This window comes from Chroicocephalus ridibundus, chromosome 1, assembly GCF_963924245.1.
Source record: "Chroicocephalus ridibundus chromosome 1, bChrRid1.1, whole genome shotgun sequence".
Taxonomy (NCBI): domain Eukaryota; kingdom Metazoa; phylum Chordata; class Aves; order Charadriiformes; family Laridae; genus Chroicocephalus; species Chroicocephalus ridibundus.
Window position 1 is genome coordinate 89,737,410 of NC_086284.1, and position 21,158 is coordinate 89,758,567.

The 21,158-nt window shown below is 40.2% G+C and overlaps 1 protein-coding gene across 6 annotated transcripts in view; it reads right to left on the reverse strand.

The window, feature by feature from the left end:
* KLHL15 (kelch like family member 15) overlaps nucleotides 1-21,148 on the reverse strand; it is a 28,692-nt gene extending 7,544 nt beyond the window's left edge. The window contains exons 1-3 of one of the 6 annotated variants that reach the window (XM_063343237.1): nucleotides 21,076-21,148; nucleotides 18,667-18,763; nucleotides 7,410-8,121 (exon numbers count right to left, since the gene is read on the reverse strand). In XM_063343237.1, the coding sequence (XP_063199307.1) occupies nucleotides 7,410-8,114 (705 nt within the window). In that variant the 5' untranslated portion in view covers nucleotides 8,115-8,121; nucleotides 18,667-18,763; nucleotides 21,076-21,148. Of the gene's footprint in view, nucleotides 1-7,409; nucleotides 8,122-8,409; nucleotides 8,585-16,741; nucleotides 16,849-17,073; nucleotides 17,284-18,666; nucleotides 18,764-19,953; nucleotides 20,048-20,122; nucleotides 20,990-21,075 lie in introns of those variants that run through there. The other 5 variants (XM_063343228.1, XM_063343257.1, XM_063343247.1 and 2 more) reach the window with 5 other exon arrangements.
* Between the last annotated feature and the right edge of the window lie 10 nt (nucleotides 21,149-21,158).

The window sequence follows — 21,158 nt, forward strand, 5'->3', positions numbered from 1 at the left end:
TTTTGGTTGTGCATTCATTTGGTAAATCGCAGAGGTGTGTTTGAACTTCCACTTCCCAGGTGAAGGTTACAATCTTTGAACTACCACATAGTAGTGAAGTGCTCCTTCTCAGTGCTATCTCAATTTAAAAAAGCTATCCCTGCTCATTTTTACTGGAGTTGGGGGGAGGGGGGGGAAGATTCCTACTCTCTAAGCCAATTTAAATTCCTGAGACTGGTCCTGATACAATTCCAAAACACATCGCTGTCTTGAACATTTTAAATCATCTAAGTCTGGGCATCCCTTGGGTCATCATGTGATTCTCTTCAAAGAGGCTTCACTCTTCCTGTACAGTCTGGTCTAACACAGCATTCTGAATTACACTTCAAAAACAAATAAAAACCTGCTAGATATTGCGAAATCCATAAATCCTCTATCAGATTTGATTCTAAGTCCCAATTTCTTTCACATAAAACTGGATTGCTTTCAAACACTCTGAATGCCTTTAGTTCCACCATCTCTGAAAAAACATCAGGCCGCTCTGAAATTTCAAAGTGACCACAAGATAACATCAGAAGATGCTATTTTTCAGTATCCGTTCCTCCACCTCCTCCTATATACACTTACCTAAGGGGACGTGGTGTGAGTTTTCATGTATATGAAAAGCAATTTGGAAATGAATGTTCTTTATACCTTGTGAATAAAGTAGCTGTTGTTCCATAAACCCGTACTATTCAAATTTTGTTAGCTTTCTGTTATTCATTTCTCTTCCTTATTAAGAGAGGGTAATTAAGACATTTTGCTGTCAGATAAACATTTTAAAAAATCTTTTGAACTGTTATTATTGGACACAATTTGCACAGATTTTGAGATTGTTTCACACACCAGATTTTCCCTGAATACTAACCTATCATTCATTGTAAAGCACTGTGTAGCTCTAGAGTTATAGCGATCTGATGTTTTTATTTACACTTGTTCTTTCCCCCACTTTATTTTGACAAATTCAACTTATCTTTGCATGGAAAAAGAGGATGGCCACAGGCAAATTGCATATATTATTCTTGAGGCAATATCCAACTTCTTTTTACTGTTTTTACCAGGGGTGATGATGGAGCAAAAAGGTTTACTTAGGTATAGTGCTTATAAAACAATCACAGTAAGCCCAACTCTTCCAGGAAATAACAGATCTATTTTCTTATGGCAAGTAAAGAATATATCATACAAACACAGGAGATCTGCTGATATGGCATTTGTTAGAATAAATCAGATTCCTTGCCTGACTGAAAAGATTGAACATAAGTTCCAGAAAATATGCTGGAGGGGGGAGAACCACAGCACAGAAAAATGTTAAAATATAGAAAGCCTTAAAGGTTACAAAAAATGAAACAGGAAGTTCAAATAACCAAGAATAGTGGGCGGGTTACTTTATCCTTGAAAGTAACTTTCAAATTTTGAAACAGCACAACTATTTCACCCATTCCCAAACTGGAGCTATCATTTTTGGAATTAAACAAAAAGATAAACGATTTTTGTTCCACCTATATGCATTTCAAGTTTTATTGGATGATTATGGAAGACAACAGGATTAACATGCTTACAACGTGAAGCATGCCAGCAAAGCCTGGCAGAGATGGAAAACATTTTTTCTTTCCCCCTCAACATTTACAACTCTGTCTTTAGATCTAGAAATTGAAATGCCAGCCAGAAAGTGGAATTAAAATAAGCCTCATACATCCTCACCACTCTACTCCTTCACATAGCCTAAATCTCACCCCAAGAGAGCATGCAAAAAGAAACAAGGAGTATCTCTAATTCCAGAGACAGAATATCAAGACCAGGGAATCAATCTATTAGTATTTTACTACTACTGATCTAGACAAAGGCACTAACATCAAAGCAAAGCCTCAATCTCTTACCTTAAGCCAGAAAGACATCAAGAAGCAAATGCAACTACCAGTTATAAAGAACTCTTTCAGACTGAAGTTCATGAGGAAGCTATCTACAAGCACAATCTTGAAGAGATGAAAATAAAAATATATAAACACTAGGATTTCTGACAATATTCAGAAAAAAAAAAAAGAAAAAAAACCACCACAAAACAAAATGGAGTGGTAGACTACGTAAATTCTGGTAAGAAGAGGTAATTGGAGGCTTCCTAGACTTTGCTGTTGAGAAAAATATCAGCGTTTCTAGCCTTCCACCTTGCACCAGCATAACCTCTGCCATACAGGAGCGATACTTCTGACGCTCAAATGATGCTTTAAGATGAGCGTCAGGATATGCCTATCTGAAAGTAGAGACTGCTCATGCTTGCTTGATGCAAATGAAGACAAGGCAAATGTAGGTTAGTTTGCCCACCTTCACGTTCAAGTCTTCCAGAATTATTTGCGAGTCCTATTCAGCCCATAGTAAGGAAACCCTCCAAACACCTACACTTCTGAATAATTTTACAGTACTGTTAATTACTTGTGTGTATAATCAAAATAGAGAAGCCTTAAAATTCAGGTGTTTAGGTATTAAAACACAACTGTAACTTGTGCATATATTTCAGTTTTAGTAGATTGAAGAACGTGGCCTTCAGCAAGCCTTTTGTGGGAATTGCTGTCTGGTACACGAAATATGCTGAAGGAAATCCCTCAGCATTCAAAAGTAGGCTTCTGCCATTACCCATAAGCAGCAACGAGTAGTTGATCAACAAATATCCAAGAGCTTACTAACAGGCAGATTTTCCTGTTAAGGTCAAATGGAGAAGCTCTAGAAGGAACATGCACCTAATTATCAACATACTCAATTAGACAGAATGTTCGCAAGTTTCTGCAAAGCATCTAAACCAGATGGAAATGTACACTAACCATGATGAAGTAAAAAAAAAAAAAAAAATGCATTCTTAAGAGTACATCAACTCTGAACTGATAAAAAAAATATAAATGCTTCACAGCATTTTCAAAGTTTAAAGAAAGACTATCCTGTTATCTTGCTGAAGGGTCTCAAAGAAAACTTTAAGTTGGACTTTCTTACCAACCCCAGTCTTATTGTAAAAAAGGAATTTAACCCAAGCGCTAAAGATTTGCTCGTGTGATTTTTTATGTTCTTTCCAATTCTTTCTCTTCAGTTTTCTGGACAAAATCTTCTTACAGAGGTTCTGCTGGGACGACATAGCACTAATGTAAGCGCTCCCTGAAGAACGCTTATGAGAACTATCTCATTGCATCATCTACCAGCTACAGTGGTTCACAGTCCGACTTTTAGCTACACAGACAGGGTACAGCATAAACAAAATCAAATGTTTCATTCAATTAAAAAAAAAATGAAGAAAATAATTGAAAACATCCACACCTCTACTCACCCCTTAGGTAGTCAACACCAAAACCATCAAAACCTTACCAAAATCACCACCATCCCTCCTGCCATAGTTTGGAGTTTGAATACATTTTCTTTTCTTCATTTTGAATCAGTTAAACACTCAGTAAAAACTGCTGGCTTTCCAAATTAATGCAGCTATTAATTATTGCCTATTTTTTTTGCTCTATTGCAATGCATGTTTTTCTAGCTGCAGCAGCTACGCAAGTTTCAGAATTTCCCATGTATATTCTATGAAAAAGTAAATCCTGTCAACAAACATTATCAAAATGTTAACACACTTATTCCAAATTAAAATTCAGTCAAATAGAAAAAGACACAGGTATGTCTCTAAAACAGCAGCAACAAAAATTACTTTGCAACCAAACACTAGTATACATAGCATTGGAGAAGCTGTTGTACTTAACTTTCCCTTTTTCTAGCATGGGTCATTACTTAGTTACGTCCCATGGCCAGTACAAAAACTGGTCAGTACCAGTATCTGGCTTTGAAGGGCTATTCTACAAGTGCTACAAATCACTTACTGTTTTTCAGCCTAACCATAGAAAGACAAGATGACATAGCCTCTGTGCAACAAGGACAATGCCCTCAAATTGAGCATTTTGCTCTTCCTTTTTATAAACTGGCAAGAGAAATTATCACGATCAAGCTGGAATCTAACTCAAATCTAATATCTCAAATTGAAGTGGAGCCAAGAATCTATATGCCAGGATTGAGATGCTCAGCACATAACAAATACTGCTAACAAATCTATCCGAGTCAGCAATAACCTTTAGACATAAAAATATCAAGTGCAGCACCTATTTAAGATAAGAGGGGCCCACTAACCTCATCCACTAGACACTTCTTATAAGCTTCAGCATACGAAGTTGCAGAAGTAGATACATATGAATTACTAGACATGGAGGTAAATGAGAAAAAAAAAAAAGAAATTCAACACATTTATCAAAGGTAAAGTCACAATGACATAAAATTACAATGGCATCATCTCAAAAGTTACTATTTTCTAGGCACAGGAAAGCACATACTGAAAGATAATGTGCTATTCATCCTACCTCTAAAGCAGAAGCTCATTCACCTAGTGATTAGGAAGCTTCTGCTTTAAACTGGGAATTTATAAATCAGCATGGGCTAGTCATAACAAGCCCTCCAGAGTGGACATCAAAAAACCCTTTTGATTTTAAGGACAGAGGTTTTGAAACAACATTTCAATCTGAGCCGTACACAGAAAGTAAATGGAGCTTAAACAGTATACGAAGGGAAATCATGACATGGTTGCCTCCAATAACACAGATATGAACTCAATCATCTAGGAGAAATGCCCTCTAACTTTTAACTCCAACCTTCCTCAAGACTTAGAGAGCCACAGATATGTTTCAAACAAAGAAAAATGTAACATGGATAATGGAACTTGTGCTTCTCCCCATACACTTTGCCTTTATTTCCTAACCATTCCCCAGATCTTTACTTCATCTATCTTTGCATTTTTCCTGATACATCTGCATCTATTTTAAGGACTGAGGAACAAAAGGAGTATCTATTCATACTTCAGAAGCAGTTCTTCCAGGATAGTTTAGAGTAAGCAAACAGGCTGCACCTTCACTCCAAATGCACATCAGCCTCAAGGTATAAATCTAGTCACTCATCAATTCCTTCTTAAAAGGACAAGCCATCCCACTAAAAATGTACATCTCTTCCAAAAAATGATGTAAGAAATAGAATGGCTTAAGAGGCCAAAAGTATCCTTACTGTGACTTGCAAAGTTAAGTTATATAAGTTATTTATATACTACAATGACAGGCATCTTAGAAATGCATATTAGCAAGATTACATAAGAGTACATATGACAAGCCAGCCAGTGTACAGCGAATACAGAGCTCGCTGGACCATAAGAGTCAACCCCAGTTTGTATTTGATACATTCACGCAGGCGTTTCGTCTGTGCTGGCTTCAGGAAAAGGGTGAATTCTGTTTGTGGATCACCAAAAAAAGCAGTTTTACCAATATCTTCCCCCTTCTACACACAAAAGGGAACTCTCCTCAGGTTACTTCTAGAACAGTTAACAGACATGCTCTTTTATTTAAAAAAAAGGAAAAAAAGAAGTGTGGTCTATATTTTGATGTTAGCTCCAACTGGAGTTGTCCTTTGTCACTTGTCATGCTGGATTACTCAATGCTCTCTAGCCAGGGCAAAACACAAATATATTCCTAGCTGCAGCAACAAATGACAGACTTATTTAGCTGTGCTTCCGTCTGCTGAGTTGTCCCACTCCAGAGTCTTCACTGGCTTCTCTCTGCTCCCACATACAATTAATGGAAAGGGTATTCACAGATAAAGCTTTTATACATGGGTATACTAACTGGGATGCTAAAAATTACTTCTCTCCTTAAGTTGTACCTATCTGGCCACTTGGTAGCTGTCAAGATAAAACATGAGAAGCACTGTATGCAGGATTTATACCACTAATACCAAAATCAGATCCAGAAGTTACACCTAAATATAATGCTGAAGACCAACATATACTTTTCACTTACAGAAATTTAACTGAAGACGGCTTGATGCTTGAAATCCTGTCCCAAAAACTCAAAGAGCTGAAGCAGTCTTTCAGACAAGTCTTACCCTATTAGACTGACCTTAAGAATACTCTGTGAATTCTATTAGTTTTCCTACTGAAGGGTTTAAATGATGTAACAATAAGGCAAAAGCATTATTAGAAACAAGACACTACACAGTATCTTGCAGAGCTCAGCTCTTACTAGCTGGAAATGTTTTAACCCAATATAAACATTACATTACTGTTCTAAAATATGTCTAGGTATTTATTTTGTTTATGTCTATAGGCTAATACAGGATCATAAATATATTTTATGTATTATTACATCCTCTACTCAATTCACACACACAAAACCAAAATATAAAAACTCACTAGTCTCTGAAGTAATTAACAGCTTATATGATTTAAAATACAAATAAGTGTAAGCATGACTGCTTAAATGATCCAGTAGCCCTTAAAATGACCAGGAACAACACAACTTTACCTGCATATTCACTAGATACTAAAGTAAAAATATATAGGAAATTAATTTGTAAGAAGCCCAACAAAAACACAGGGTCTTAAATCCTATTAATTCACTGACAGGTGAAAAATACACAAGTTAAAGTTGTATCTTATCACACAAAATTAACATTGTTAAAGCAAAACAGCACAGTTTCAGTAATTCCTAACTTAAATACCCTTATCGTTACTAGCCTGAGAGAGTGCTGCTTACAAAGTTTTGTAATTCTCTACTGTTGACAAATATTCAGAGGTTCTCAAGAACTAGAAAACAACGTTTTTTGTCTATTCTTCAATGTAACAGTAGAAAAAGCGAGTACTCTTTTAGCCTCTTAATACATACAATGATCAGTTGAATTTTAGATCACAAAGATTCCCCTGATATTTAAAGTAAATTATTACATTTCACATCGTCAATAGCCTTTGATAGTATTATGTGCCTTGTGTAGAAGCAAATTTATGTGTAACTTTGCAGGATCAGGACTTACTTACAACTGCCATGTAACAGCACAAGCACTAAAGATACAACAACAAGAACACCCTGCAGATTTAACAGCAGATGCTAGTTTCCATATGTAAATAAAAAAATCAGTACTTAAAACACGTAAAATCTACAGTCACTATATTTTGATTATATCTGTAACAATTATCGTGACATATGCACTGCATACTGTATGCACCTCTAAAATTTCTGGAAAGCAAGAAGCAACTTGTGTAAAACAGTAAGAACAACTGAAATAAAACTTGATACAAGTGACCTTATTTTAAAACGTCCTTTCATATGAAGTCACTTAAAAACATGTATTATAAACCTACCTGTTCTCCAGTCATTGTACATACTATTGTCTAATAATCAGATGACAATACTTTTATATGTTTGTCTTTTATGGGTTTATTAGAAAAATAAATGCTATCTTTTTGTTCCTCCTAATAGGTTTGGGAATCTTACCTATTTAATGACATGCTGCCCTAGCTAAATGATGAATCCTGTCTATTGGTTTTCAAATGCACCAACCTTCTCAAAAACACTGGATGGTGTCATCAAACAAAACCTGATGTTCTGAATGATGGTGTCCGTATGCCTCCAGCGTCTTCTATCATGGCGCAGCCAGGCCTGAACAGCTTCATACAGCTCTATCTCTGGAAACCTGCTCAGATGATCATTATCCAAGTAAGACATGAGCTTCTCAAAGCTCAGATATGAAAGGAAGTCAGGTCTGGACATGAGTGGCACAAAATTCTCTAGCAGAAAGGAGTCCAATTTTTCCCTGACTCCTTCGATGTTTACACCAAAATCATCCAGAAGTCTCATGATTTCTGCACAGTTTTCTAAGCAGATTTTAGCTAAGAGAAAAGAGCAGCAAAATTTTACCACCTCTATAAGCTGGACATACATGGCAGCCTGGAGGATTTCATGAACAGTGTTCATACTCAGTTCAATAGTTCCATAGTACATGAATTGGAGGACATGACTGAAGCCTGTAGCTGTCAGACCTTTCAAATGGATTTTGTCCTGATCTCGTTCTCGCATATCAGCTGTGAACATAATCCTGAAGTAATCACTCTGGGTGGCAAGCAGTGCTTTATGGGCCTGAAATTGGTGGTCTTCAATGACAAGTGTGACATCAAGAAGCAATCCCTCCTCATACAGCGCTCTGAATCCAGCAGAGACACTGGTGTCATGGATGGAGGAGCTAAACCCTTCCACGTCCCCTGCCATGAATCACCTGGGGGGGAAGAAAAAAAAAAAATAAATAAAAATAAATTGTTGTTTCTAATAACATATCACAAGCCCTTCCTGACCAGGTAAGTCCCGGGATTGCTTTTATTAAGACTTAAAAGTCTTCACCATCCTTTTTGTTTTCTCTTCAGTTGAAAAATCAACTTAAGAAACAATTTAAAACACAAACTTTAAATATTTCTCCCCCCAAAATATTCTCATTTTAAAGAGAGGGTAATGAACAAGAATAACTATGCAGTACTGCCAAAGTGATTCCTCACTCCAAGCTACTTACTGGTCAGGTAATGAATATGCAAAGTTAAAGAGGTTGCCATGGTTTTCTTCCTATCCTCCTTCAATCTTTCTAAAGATTTTATCTCAGGGGAGCAATAAAACACCCACTCTCGAATATCAAAGGTTTCAGAAAGGAAGCAGAACTTCCTTAACTTCAGAAACAAGCTCCAGTAGATTTGTACAAGGTATAACCTAAAAAAAAAAAATTTAGTCCCTTTAAAGATATACGTCAATTTACTCAAAAGCTATTTCTAGGAAACTGAACATTTTCAGAGATACTATTTAAGTTTGTGTGTCTCACTTCTCCTGTGACAACACAGTCCCTTTTCCCCCCCCCTTGTTTCTTACTATAGGAATTAATTAGGTGATGAGATTCATAAAATGCAATATACTAAGGCAATAGGAAGCACCAACAAGATTAAGACACAATAAATAATATTCTGTATACTGGGTTTAATGAAGCTTAATTGCTTATTAAGCATGTGAACATTTGCAGATGCATAGTGTTACTTACGTGCAGCCTATAGTCAAGCTGTAAATAAGCCAAAAATAAATTAAAGACTAACAGGATCCTACCCTGTTAAAGTTAAGGAAGATAAACACTCAATAAAAATCTCTATCAAAACTATTTAAAAATCCAGGAATTTGTCACAATCTTGCTCAACTTCCTTGGGTTCAGGTAGGGTGAAGCTGCATGAGGCAGCTTGAATCAATCTAACAATTTATAACTAATCAAAGGGCAATGGTGCACTCCATTCTCCTTCTTTGTCATTCTGGGGTCTGAGCTCCCGCTCCCTACTTTGAGCCATTTCTGGGGCTCATTTGACTGCTCTAGAAAACCAATTCAATTCACAAACCTGACAGAAAACTAAACCAAGGTGGGGGGAACAGGACACATACAATGACGCGTGATGCAAACAACACCCCACCACCACACACAAAACCTCAAAACCAGAGAGCTTTCTGCTTATCAGTGAGCTTGCTTCTGACTTGACACAGCAGGGGGCATGGCACAAGAACCAATATGATGCAGAGGGCAGGACATCACACATGAGCAGGAACGGGGAAGAAGAGTAACATCTTCCTGCTTTTGCATTAACCAGCTACGAGAATTGGTTCAGCCATTTTTGTTTCACTTTATGCCACCTTAAATTACACTGCAACATTCACTCAGTTATTTGTGCATTTAAAACTGAATTTTGTATAACAATTAAAGTTAATAATGTTTTGGTACTGGTAACCTACATGAAAAGCTAAGTAACACCAACATCAACACATTTAAAAACTGATAACTGTCAAGGTTACAGAACTTTACAGCAGTATATGGACTCAGAAGTGACTCTAGATTGGCCCAGGTTTCACAACTTCCAAGAGCAGTTATCATGCTATTCCCACTTCCTCAAGCACCACATCCTGGCTGCTGACATTTTAACTGGAATGTATTTTATTAGACTCCATCAACAGATAATCATCTCCTCTCCTTAATTCATCAGCACACATCCTGGAAAACAAAACTGGAGATACTCTTTGTCTCTGCAAAAATACAATGGTGAGTGGGTGTTTGTAGCCACACCCCATGGAATTAGCACTGCTCCCACGCTGTTAAAGCCTGCTGACAGGTTTTGTGCACAATAGAGTTAATGCCAGGAGTATACATGAAAATTAAGGTTTTATGACAAAATTAAAATTCCTGAAAGTAAGAACAGCAGCAAGAGAACAAAGCTGACAACGCAATCACTTTCTTGCCAGTATTGATGAGAGCACACTCCCCTCAGAGTCACTGGAGAGAAAATGCAAACTGCTCTGGAGCTTCATATTGTGAGTCCCTTAATTCTGAAAACAGCACACGCGTACCAGAAAAAAATTACCATCAAATGTTTTTCTTAGCTGTTGCCAATTCTTGCATAAAAACATACAAGGAAAGAATTACTTTACTAATTCTTAGCACCTCAAAATAAGGCCTCACTTTTCAGGATTTTGGTTTCTTATTGGATTTCTGATATCAAATACAAGGTAAACACCAACATCAGCTTTTTTCTTTCACTAGAGCACTTGTAAGACCTCCCTCCCCCACCTCCAGTTCTCTGATGTTTAATAATAGTTGAGCTCATACTTCGGTCTTTCCTGTTTAAGAGATTTAATGGTCACTTGCCTTTAAATGGGCCACCCGTTTTCATAAACTATACAGCAACTTGAAATAACTATGTCTCAATTCTGTTTCAAATTGGCAAAGAAGTTCAAAGGTTACCGGGATTCTCAGCCAGTACAATTGTGTAAATCACATTTCGTTAGGAGACCAACAAAGACATATGGCTCAGCTTCAGTTCCAAGATCAATGGAAAAGACTGGGCAGGGCAGTTGGAATTTACAAATGTGAGAAATAAACAGAGTAACACAACAATATATTGGGGGGGTGGGGGGGGAGAAGTCAGTCAGAAATGAAGCAGGTGACTGAAGCAATATATATTAATCTGAAAATAATGGGATGTCCCATCACAGGCTCACGCAGGCAGCAATCTCACAGAAGGGGTTTCTTCAAAACAGTACATATGTTACTGCGTACGTGAACACCGTAGAAGAACCATACCAGTAAGCTCCAAACACATAACAGGGTCTTTCCCCTTAACTTGAGAAAGATAATTACATTATAGGCACTCTGCAAACAAAAGGAAAGAAATTAACTTTTACATAGAACGGCTTTAGAAGGCCTCTTTCAAAGAAGTAAAAGGAAAAGTTGGCAAGTGAAGACAAGCAGAGACAAATGGTACAGGGTAAATGCACCAAATCCAGAGAAGCACCTCCAGTGTTCCTTTTAAGGATCAAAACAAATAAATAATACACAAAACCAAGAAACCAGCACCAGTGAGGATGTTGGGCAACCTGCTGAGCCACCTGCTGAGCCAGGGGGGTGGACCACGTGACCTCCAGAGGTCCCTTCCAACCTCAACCAGTCTATAATTCTGTGATCATGTTGCTTTTCCATGGATACTGCAATGATTATTTTTTTTTATGACCATAATTTTAATTCTGATTAAAGAGCAATAAGACACACACACTCAAATCAGATATAAGCTACTACCCTTCAAATTTTAAATCTATGAAAAAATAAGGTGCTAGGAAACACCAAAATACACTTTAAAACCCCCTGCACTTAGGAAACTCCTTTTAGGGTTCTAATTTTCACGTCTTCCTAAAACTGGCTATTCTGTAAAAATATATTAAAACCGGAAGTCAGACGCAAAACTCTACAATGGTAACAAAGTGGTCAACACTACGAAATTATTATTTCAGAATATTTTAAAATGTGGGGGTTTAAGTCACTTAATTGTTCATTTCACATCCCTGTTTATATTATTTTTAGTAAATCTACAGTTTTCAATCTCAAAATATTCTTCCTCTCAAACATGGCAGCATTTAATGGATTATTTAAGTAGAGACAAAACCACTAAGACTTCTCCATAGCACCATCTAAAGAAGCTTCAGAATTCTATGAGTGAAAAGTGAAAAACTACTTGTCTTCCTGCATTAAATAAAAGGAGTAAATACCCTTTTTTGGCATAAAGCCATACACAATATCAGCAAATATATTTTTCTTTACAACACAAAAATGTATTGGCCAGCGCAAATACACAAGGGAGTTAAAACAGCACAGAGACTAGGAAACTAGATAGTTAAATGCATATTATGATCAACTGGTAAAAATCTTCGTTTCTGTAGCTAGTAGCTTTAGTCAAAAGCAAATAGCGATGTGGTAGTTCAAATATTAAAAAAGCAATACGAAATACTCTCAAATGAAGTAATTTTTCTAAAGCATAGCTATGCCATTCCTCCCACACACAGACTTGCAATCTTAGATGTAATTCTATGCACTATTTGAACGCTGCAGCTTATTTCCCGGAGGACAATAACATAACCATTTTTTTTTCACATTTTCAATAAAAATGCAAAATTTAGAGTTAGATTTTCTTCATCCATGCCAATCACAATAGCACACTTAATCCTAAGGAAGACATGTAGCATACAGTGGTCTATAAGAAAACTGGAACAAAGAATTCCAATGTATAAACAATAAAGGGGAAAGAAAAAAAATAATCTAAGTTGACGTTCTGCATTGTTCTGCACATACTAGAGCCGATCAGTATAATGCAGCACAGGAAGTAAGATTCTCTGCTGAAAAGCCAAAAGAGAAATACGCTTAACCTTATTAGCTTTCCCTGACATTTCTTCCTCTTTTAGCACATAATGCATTACAGAGTCTACTCTGCCATGACTGTAAAAGCACTTACTTGGAACACTGATTTCTCATCTTTATTCTGCAGCTGTAATAAAAGTCTGAAAACCCTGTTCCAGACTGCTTTTTCTTGCTAAACAAGGAGAACCTTCTTTCCTCAGGGTGTCTGACGCTCTTAGTCACAAACAGAAGAAATGGAGTCTAAATGCACAGGCTATTGAGAAGGAAGTTATGGAATATCCACCTTTGGCTCACATCCTGCTTGATTTAAAAATCTATCCAAAAGCAGTACTTGCTGAAAAAGTGCCCTTTAAATAACTGTGTTTATGTAATATGTAAACTTATATGCACTTTCTAGGCATAGAAATGTATTGTTCTAGGAAAGCAACTGACAATACCGACTATAGCACACCAGCTAAAAGGCAAATTTCTGCTTTACTGCTGTTCCTTTATAACTCATTTGATATGCTGAGACAGAACTAGCAAGTTCCTTTGTTTACAGATTTTGAAGTACTTGTTCATTCTGCCTACGTCACAGAAATTCTGAAAATGCACCTATGTGAACACAGCTGAACAACAAATTTTCACATAATAAAACACTGTATCTAGGAGTTACACAAAAAGATATCACCAGACATACAGAACCATACTTTGGTTACAAAAAGTACTAAAATAGAGCTTGAAATCCAATAATCTGTTCCATCTATCCCATTCCTTTCATCCATCAAACACATGCATTTAAATATGTGCTTTTAAATTTTAAAGCCATTACATATGCTTTATTTAGTGAGCTGCATAGCAAAGACAGCTTTGAGCAGAACTCTTTGACCCGAATTTTGTTAAAACACTTTCCTGCACAAATAGGACATTTCTCCGTATTCAAATGTTATATACACACACAAAAATACAATACACACAGGCATTTACACATACAAGTAAAACATTCTCAACTGCACATATGCGTCACTGAAAACCGGGCCTTTGAACGCAGCGTGCTGCAATGAGTGAGAATGCACTGAGTGAATAAAAATACACTTATACAGTCTAAATAACTCATCCCCCAAATTAAACCTTTGTTACATGGTTTGATACTAAAACCATTAACTAAAACCTTGTCTGAACCACCAGTTCTTACCATAATTCCCACTATCAGCAACAGAAGGAATGGTGTAAAAGTGAGATAGATCAATAACCAGCGGATATGGAAACATTCCATTGCTACAACAATTGCAAATGTAGGAAACAAAGAAACACAGCAAGTTACAATGTGTTTTATCTAAAATCCTTTATAATTAATATACTAAGTTGGGGAAACAAATTATCTTAAACATATCAGTAGGTTCACACTAAAGACTTCATCCAATCCTTGCTGAGAATTCCAAAAACACTGGATTACTTTACAAGCAAGAAGTTAGGAGTTTACCAGTCGCTGTCAGTCAGAGGAAGCAGACTGTCAGAACTCTACAAATTAAAACTTGAATACTCATGAAAAGTGTCCACACTGCATGAAGAATTTCTTAGGGGCACGCATCTGACCATGGCAGATCCTCTTACAATCTCTACCCATGTTGCTATCTCTGAGCAACCTGCATCAGTTCACAACAGTGGCACTTTTATAACACATCAGTTGTCTCTGGGGTCATTATGGTTATTCTAGAAGCATTATCAGAACTAGCTATAACCAAACATACTAAAACTCAGTATGGATTGTGTCTCAGCTCAGTATGGTTATACGTCACCCTGTAAGTAAGGTAGAACCCTGCTGAGTAGTTTTTAGCTATCTTCAGGGAGTACAGTACTAGGGAGAGTATTTAGTTCCATTTTCTTTTTGAGAAACCTCTAACTCAAGTAGATACTCTCACATGCACGTATTTATAATGGATAGGGTTCTCAACTCATGTTACTCTCTGTTCCTAAAAGCTTGTATTATAAGCAAATTCAGTCTTTCTGCACAAAATGATCCAAATGTTACAAGCACACACACACAAAGATCAGAACCATTTTGTTTCAAAATACTGTTGAAGAGTATAGTTTTCACATATGTTGAATTTAGATGAGTACTAACTGATTATATGCCAGAAACTTCCCTTGTACAATACTAGCCACCAGAGAATAAAATATATTCCCCAGATCAGCCCTTAAATAAGCTTTAGGATGACTACCTAAAGGATTCTGACAAAAGTACATGCTTGACAAACATTTCAAGACTACCAGGCTTATGCATCAGCTGTAGTTACTTGACCAGTTTACCTTCACCTAACTGAATCTAAACTCAGCTTCTGTCTCATGAATTAACATCAACGAGATATACATTAGTTTCGCATTGTATTAGCCCATTATGTGGATGATGTAACTGTACTCCAGACGTTAAGGTAGTTTAAAACATTTGGCTAGAAGATCATTGCGTCACTACAACTGTAGCAAAACATGCTCCTGAACATAGAGCAAGCTCAGCTCAATGCTCTTCCAATTATATTTGCTGATAACAGAACAGATGCCCAGTATAAAATATTTTTAATACATCCATAAGAATGAGTCTTTAACTAGAAAAACTTGTGTCACTAATACCTCTTAGATGATTGCAGCGTTGAAAACTACAGATTTGCCACTGCTCTCAAAGCAGACAGAACTGCTCTATCCCTAGTGCCAACATTCCTTATTATATACGTTTGTGGCTTCTATAATGATTAATTATTAAAAATGTAAGAACAAATTATAAATAAAGAATTATTTTCTCATTGTGAAGATATTTATTGAGAAAATCACAATGTATTTTATACAGAAAAGTAGCAAATTAAGTATTTCTTAGTAGCAAAAATATAACCCTACTTCTTTATATCAAAGTGTTTGGACTCAGCACATAAACATTTAGCATAATAAGAAGGTAATGAGCTACAAGTAGTACCTAAACAATATTAGTAAAAATAATTTTAATATAAATTAAGATAGGTGAACTACCTCTTACTTTTTATTCTGTATATTTTTTCCTAACTTAGTTAATACTTTTAGCATCTTCTGAGAAAATGAGATTGAGATTTTGCCTTTTGTTCAAGACACGCAGCTTTTGACCTCAATACCAAATGTCAGTCTAATTTGTCAAGGACAGAAATTTCAAACATATTAAATTTTTACAAATTTCCCCCAAATTGGCAGCTAGATAAATAAAAAAGAACCAGTGTCTCCAGTGTGAGCTCAACAGTTATCTGTTCTGCTTTGCTTGCTGAAAGGCAAATCAACACGTGTAAATCCAAACCAGCCACAGGGTATAATTAAGGAAAGTGAAAGGAGATGAGTGACACTGGGAAAGTTTATAGGACATGTGGTAGAAATTAAACACATTAGTTAGGTGTTGGAAGGAAAAAGACAGAAAGGATGTTGGCACATGGTGGTATACTGAGGGGAGTTGAGTGCGAAGTGGGGCAATGGTGGTGAAAGAGCTGGGCTATTATCTTAGGAACGAGTATAGACAATAAAGAAGTCAACAGGAAGCCAGACTTCAGTAGTTCTGCCCTTTTATCCAGTAACAGCTTTATAGTTCCCCTATTCTTCTTCTAAAGGGGGAAATAAAAAAAAAAAAAAAGAAGAAACCTTTAATTTTGTAAGTGACGTTTAAGTATTTACCAAATAGGTCTAAGCTCCAGTACGACTCCTGAACAGCAGTCTACTCGTTCTGTTCACAGATACTTTTTTCTCCTCCAACGTCACTGACCGCGAAATAGCCATTTTCGGGGTAGGCACTCAGATGACCTACTTCAGCTTGTCTGCTTGACACGTTTAGCACCACTCCGCTGTGAGCCAAAGCTCACAGGCCGAGCTTCCCAACGAACAGGGCAGGCGGTCTCTGAGTTAGAGACCTGCCGCGGCCGCCCCTCGATCCACCGCTCCACGGGCGCGCAAGGTTTTAACGGCGCCCGCCCGGCACGGCCAGGCCATGCCCGCCGCCCGCTTCCCCGGCGGCCGCCCGTGCTGCCGCCGCCGCCTGCCTCGGCCGGCAGACCCGGGGGAGGAGGGTGCCTGAAGGCCAGGAGGGGGCCCGGGCCGCCCTCGGTGGGGCGGGCAGCGGCGGGAGGGCCCGGGGGACCCCGGCGGCGGCTTCACGTACCTCTCGGCGGCGGCGCTGAAGACGCGGCTCTCCCGCTGGACCGGCGGAGAGGGGGGCCTCTGTGTAACATAAAGCCGGGGGCGGCGGCGGAGGGAGGCGCCGGGGGGCTGAAGAGAGGGGCAATGGCTGAGGCAAAGCCAGGAGGCGGAGGAAGGGGGGATCCTAGGCTCCCTCCTCCCCGCGGTCCGTGCTCAGGGGGAGGTGGGGAGCCGCCCCCCGCCGCGCCTGTGCCGCAACTCCCGGGCACCGGCGCTCCCGGCCCTACCTGGCCTGGCCTCACCCTCGGGGTCTCTGCCGCTCCCGCCCGCCCCCCACCGCTCACACTTGTTTACCTTCTGCGCTGCCTAGCACGGCCGCAGGCGCCATCTTCCCCCACCACCGGCACCCCGCGCCGGCCGTCACTTCCGCCGCCACCCGGGGACCCGGCAGAGGGAGGGGGGGCGGCTGCCCGGGGCGGCAAACCGGCACCGCCGCGCCCCCGCTTCGGCCTGGCCCGGCCCTGCTCCGCTCGCCAACCCGCGCCCGGCGGCCTGCCCTGTCCCATCGGCACCTCCCTGTGTCAGCCAGGTGCCGGGCCGGCCCTGGCTCTGCCGTCCCGCACCGGCAGCCGCGGTGAGAGGAGCCCCTTACCAGAGCCTAGCAAAGGCCGCGCATGGCGGGGCCTTGGGGACGCAACAGCACCAAGCATCATCTGCGTCTGTGTGCTGGAGCTCAGCTGCAAACCATGGCCCCAAAGCTTCCGCAGCTCCCGGTGTTCTAGGGCAGCAGCCTCCTGGGGGTGTTGAGCTGCAGCCCACCCCGGGCAATAGCAACCCCTGCTAGGAGCTGGCTGAACTCCTCCTGCGGCACCTGCCCAGCTCCCCACAGGCAGCCTGGCCAGCCGGCGTGGGAACCGGGTCACCAGAGTCCCGCGGGTCAGGGCCACAGCCACCAGTGCTTGGTGTAGCAACAAGCTGCAGGCAGCTCAGGGGGGTGACATGGCAGACTAGCGTGGGACAAAGAGGGCTTTGCCTTAGCACAAGCATCAGCTCCTTGTTTTCTCTATCTCACCTTTGCCCAGCAAACTCCGACTTTTTTATAAGAGGTGAACTAAACTACGTGGACCTTCAGTTTGCCACTGCCACCCCCAAACCATTCGCTACGTGCTACATACCTCCCTGTCACCTTCTCTGTCACTCACTGCTTTAAATAGCAGGCCACACGCTGCCATCCTCTCCCTGTTTATTGCCGTTCCCATCCCCTTTGCTGCCTATTTTCAGTCTCTCATTACCACCTGCACCCCATTCTTGATTTATACAACAAGAGCCGTACCTCCCTCCTCTATAGCTGCCACCCCCAAGATGAACATCTTCCCCACCTTTCACAGCCTCACACAATGAACCAGCAATTCCACGCGCTGCTCCACAAAAGACTTCCCACTGCGATTCCCACTCAGTTCAGCTGCCCCCATACTGCGCCCTCACAGCCTGCTTATTCCACGCTACAACCTGCTGCCGTTCGCTCCTTCATCCCAACGACCCAACCTCTCTCTGCTTGGCAAACTTTATACTATTCCACCACATCTGCTTACTCATGCGGTACATTTGCCCCATCTCCCCAGTCACCGTTTGAAAACCTGTTACTTGTGCGCTTGCAGTGAAGCAACCAACCTTTACGTACTGACTCCACTAAGGCAGATACCCTTCCTGCAGCACAAGTCTCAAAGAAAAGACATTCCCTCCCTCCTTTATTCATAGGACACGTCTTCTGCTGCACCAAGCACATACTTGCTCGCATCTCGTGCTTCAGCAAGGGAAAACTGGAGTAGAAAGTTCTTCATACACAGAAGTAATACAACTTCATGCATCCGTCTGCCCTCCTCGGACTTTTGACCTTCATAGGTCAGCAAGCGTGGAAAAAGCTAAGCAGGACTGTTTTGGTTTTACCTGACTGTCATTTTGCTGTTTGCAGTTTGTGGTAAGCTGAGGCGTAAGATGATCTTCAGGTCTCTCCTAAGCGCTGCCACAGAAGACGACCTCAAACCTAGCCAAAAAAAAAAGAAAAGCCCAACAGCTTTGACATACTTACTCTCAGCACTTAAAAGCGCAAAACGCACCCCATCCCTTTCTCCTTTACATTGGACAATTTCCTCTACCGAAAAATCAAAATATGATACCAACACCTCAATTGTAATCTCCTAAATAAAAATGTGAGACTGCTAAATTTGGGCCCTCGACAATGACCAAGGTTATCAACATTGTCTTAGTTAATATTAATTTACACAGAGATTTGGGCTGATGCCTCCAATTTAGGTATCTGCATGAAGTCAGTTACTAGTTTCCAGTGGCTTAAATGCGGCTATTGCAATGAATAAAATTCTGGACATGCGTTTTTGAGCTACAGTAATGTACTATTTACCATTTAATTTGAGTAATTTTAAACATTATTTAATTTATAAGTATAAGCATAATACAGTTGATGACAACTAGAAATGGTTTTACCTACTTTAATTAGACATTTGCAGACTTTTCTGGGTTTTCTTCATACCACAAATATTCCCAAATACAGTCAAAGTAACAAGACTACCTCAGAATATGCAAAATGTATAATCTCATTGTTAAAATATTAGCAACAGTTGTTTGGGCTTTTTTTTTTCAGATCCTGACAGTTCCTGGCAAGGACTAAATCCTTTCTAAAGGCTGCTGCAAATGTGACAAAAACTGTTCCCATAATTTTACACTGCAATGCATAATTTAAACGCCTAAGTAACTACAGAATCTAGTATTTTCAGTTTGTTTTCATAAAAGAGTAATTATGTATGCCTGGATGTCGAAGCAACTACAACGAAGTATTGCATCATGTTCCCACTATACTTTACGTATATCGGTCATAAGGATCTATTATTATTCACAGAAGTGAGATATTTTATACAGAATTGAAAACACCGTGTGGCTGGATGAGAGATTAGGTATGAAAACTTATTTTCCAGACCAATGTGCAACATTACTGGGTTGCACGACAAATTACCTTTTGTCATTGGCAACACCATTATACATACTGGTAAGGTTTCTTACCACACGTTCACATTCATTTCTTCAAAATAAGAATGCTGGCAATGTACTTGCTCTAGGTATATCCAGCAGAACTCACTACTAACTCTTGTATCAGGAAACAATGGAAACAGTTGCATTTGTGAAAGCAGGAGGTTATAAGCATTGTTAAACCAGGCATACCAGTTTCACAGATTTCCATCATCGCATTTCAATCACATGGTTGTCTGCTCCAAACCTGTTTTTTTGATCCAAGCAGTCAGCCAGGCAAAATCTGAGAACCATCACATTTTCCAGTAGGCAAAGCTACTGCCGATGAACATGCATGTATTTGACACGATTGGTTACTTACACTGAAACCTGTTTCTCTGATCATCGAAGAAATCCTATTAGTAGCAACAACCTCTATGCCTTTAAGAAGTTTCCAAGGACAAGTCAATGCAATTTCCCACGGGGGATGATTGTGAACTTGGCCTTTAGTCTCTGGCGAACCTCCAAGCTGGCTCTCATCACTAGATCAGGGATTTTATTCGATTTTAAAAGCATTTATGTCATACCCAACTCTGAAAACAGCACACATTTGGCAGGGCTTTTAGCTGCTTGGTACAAAAGATTTAAGCTGTTTGTATCTTGGGGCATGGTCTTTTATCCATATGGTCTCCCTAACACTAAGCACTCAGTCTACAAAAGACAGTAACAAGAGAAAGGTTGAAATTCAAAATCTTATCAGGCTGATGGCCAGCAGAGATTACTAACATATGCAGAGTGACATTTTACTGTTCAAGCGGGTAAGCTGATCAGACATCAAATTAGATATGCTCATTCCAAGGACATACAAGCACATCTCGCTTCAATTTTACCCCCATCTTCCCCTCTCCATCACACCCACTCACTACCCCAAATAAACCTACAGCTACCATGCTGCGAGACGTGCATCAACAGATGCTGATGCACAAACCGCAAACACAGGATCAATCTCCTTTTTTTGGTGCGCCTTTCAACCAAACTAGGTCCCCACCCTGACCGCCCTACCGAAGCAATGGCAGTATTTTGCGTGTGTAGGCACACACAGCGCTAGCACACAGTCACCTCGGCCCTGCCGCGGAGACAAAAGACCATCCATCCCCTCCCCACAGGAACACTCAGAAGCCCGGATTCCCCGGACGCGTGTTGGTGCAGAGCCGTGTGCCAGACCCCCACATGGACTCCCTAACGCTGCTTTTTAACCCCCATCTCCCCCCCACCCCCGCCCAAGGGCCTCCCCTCAGCAGCTCCGCGCGTTCCCCCTCAGCCCACAACCGTTACCCGGCGGCAGGCGCGAGGCGCAGGCGCGAGGCGGCCGTCCCGCCCTGCGCCTGCGCGCGCACGCGGAGCGGCCCTTGCGGCGG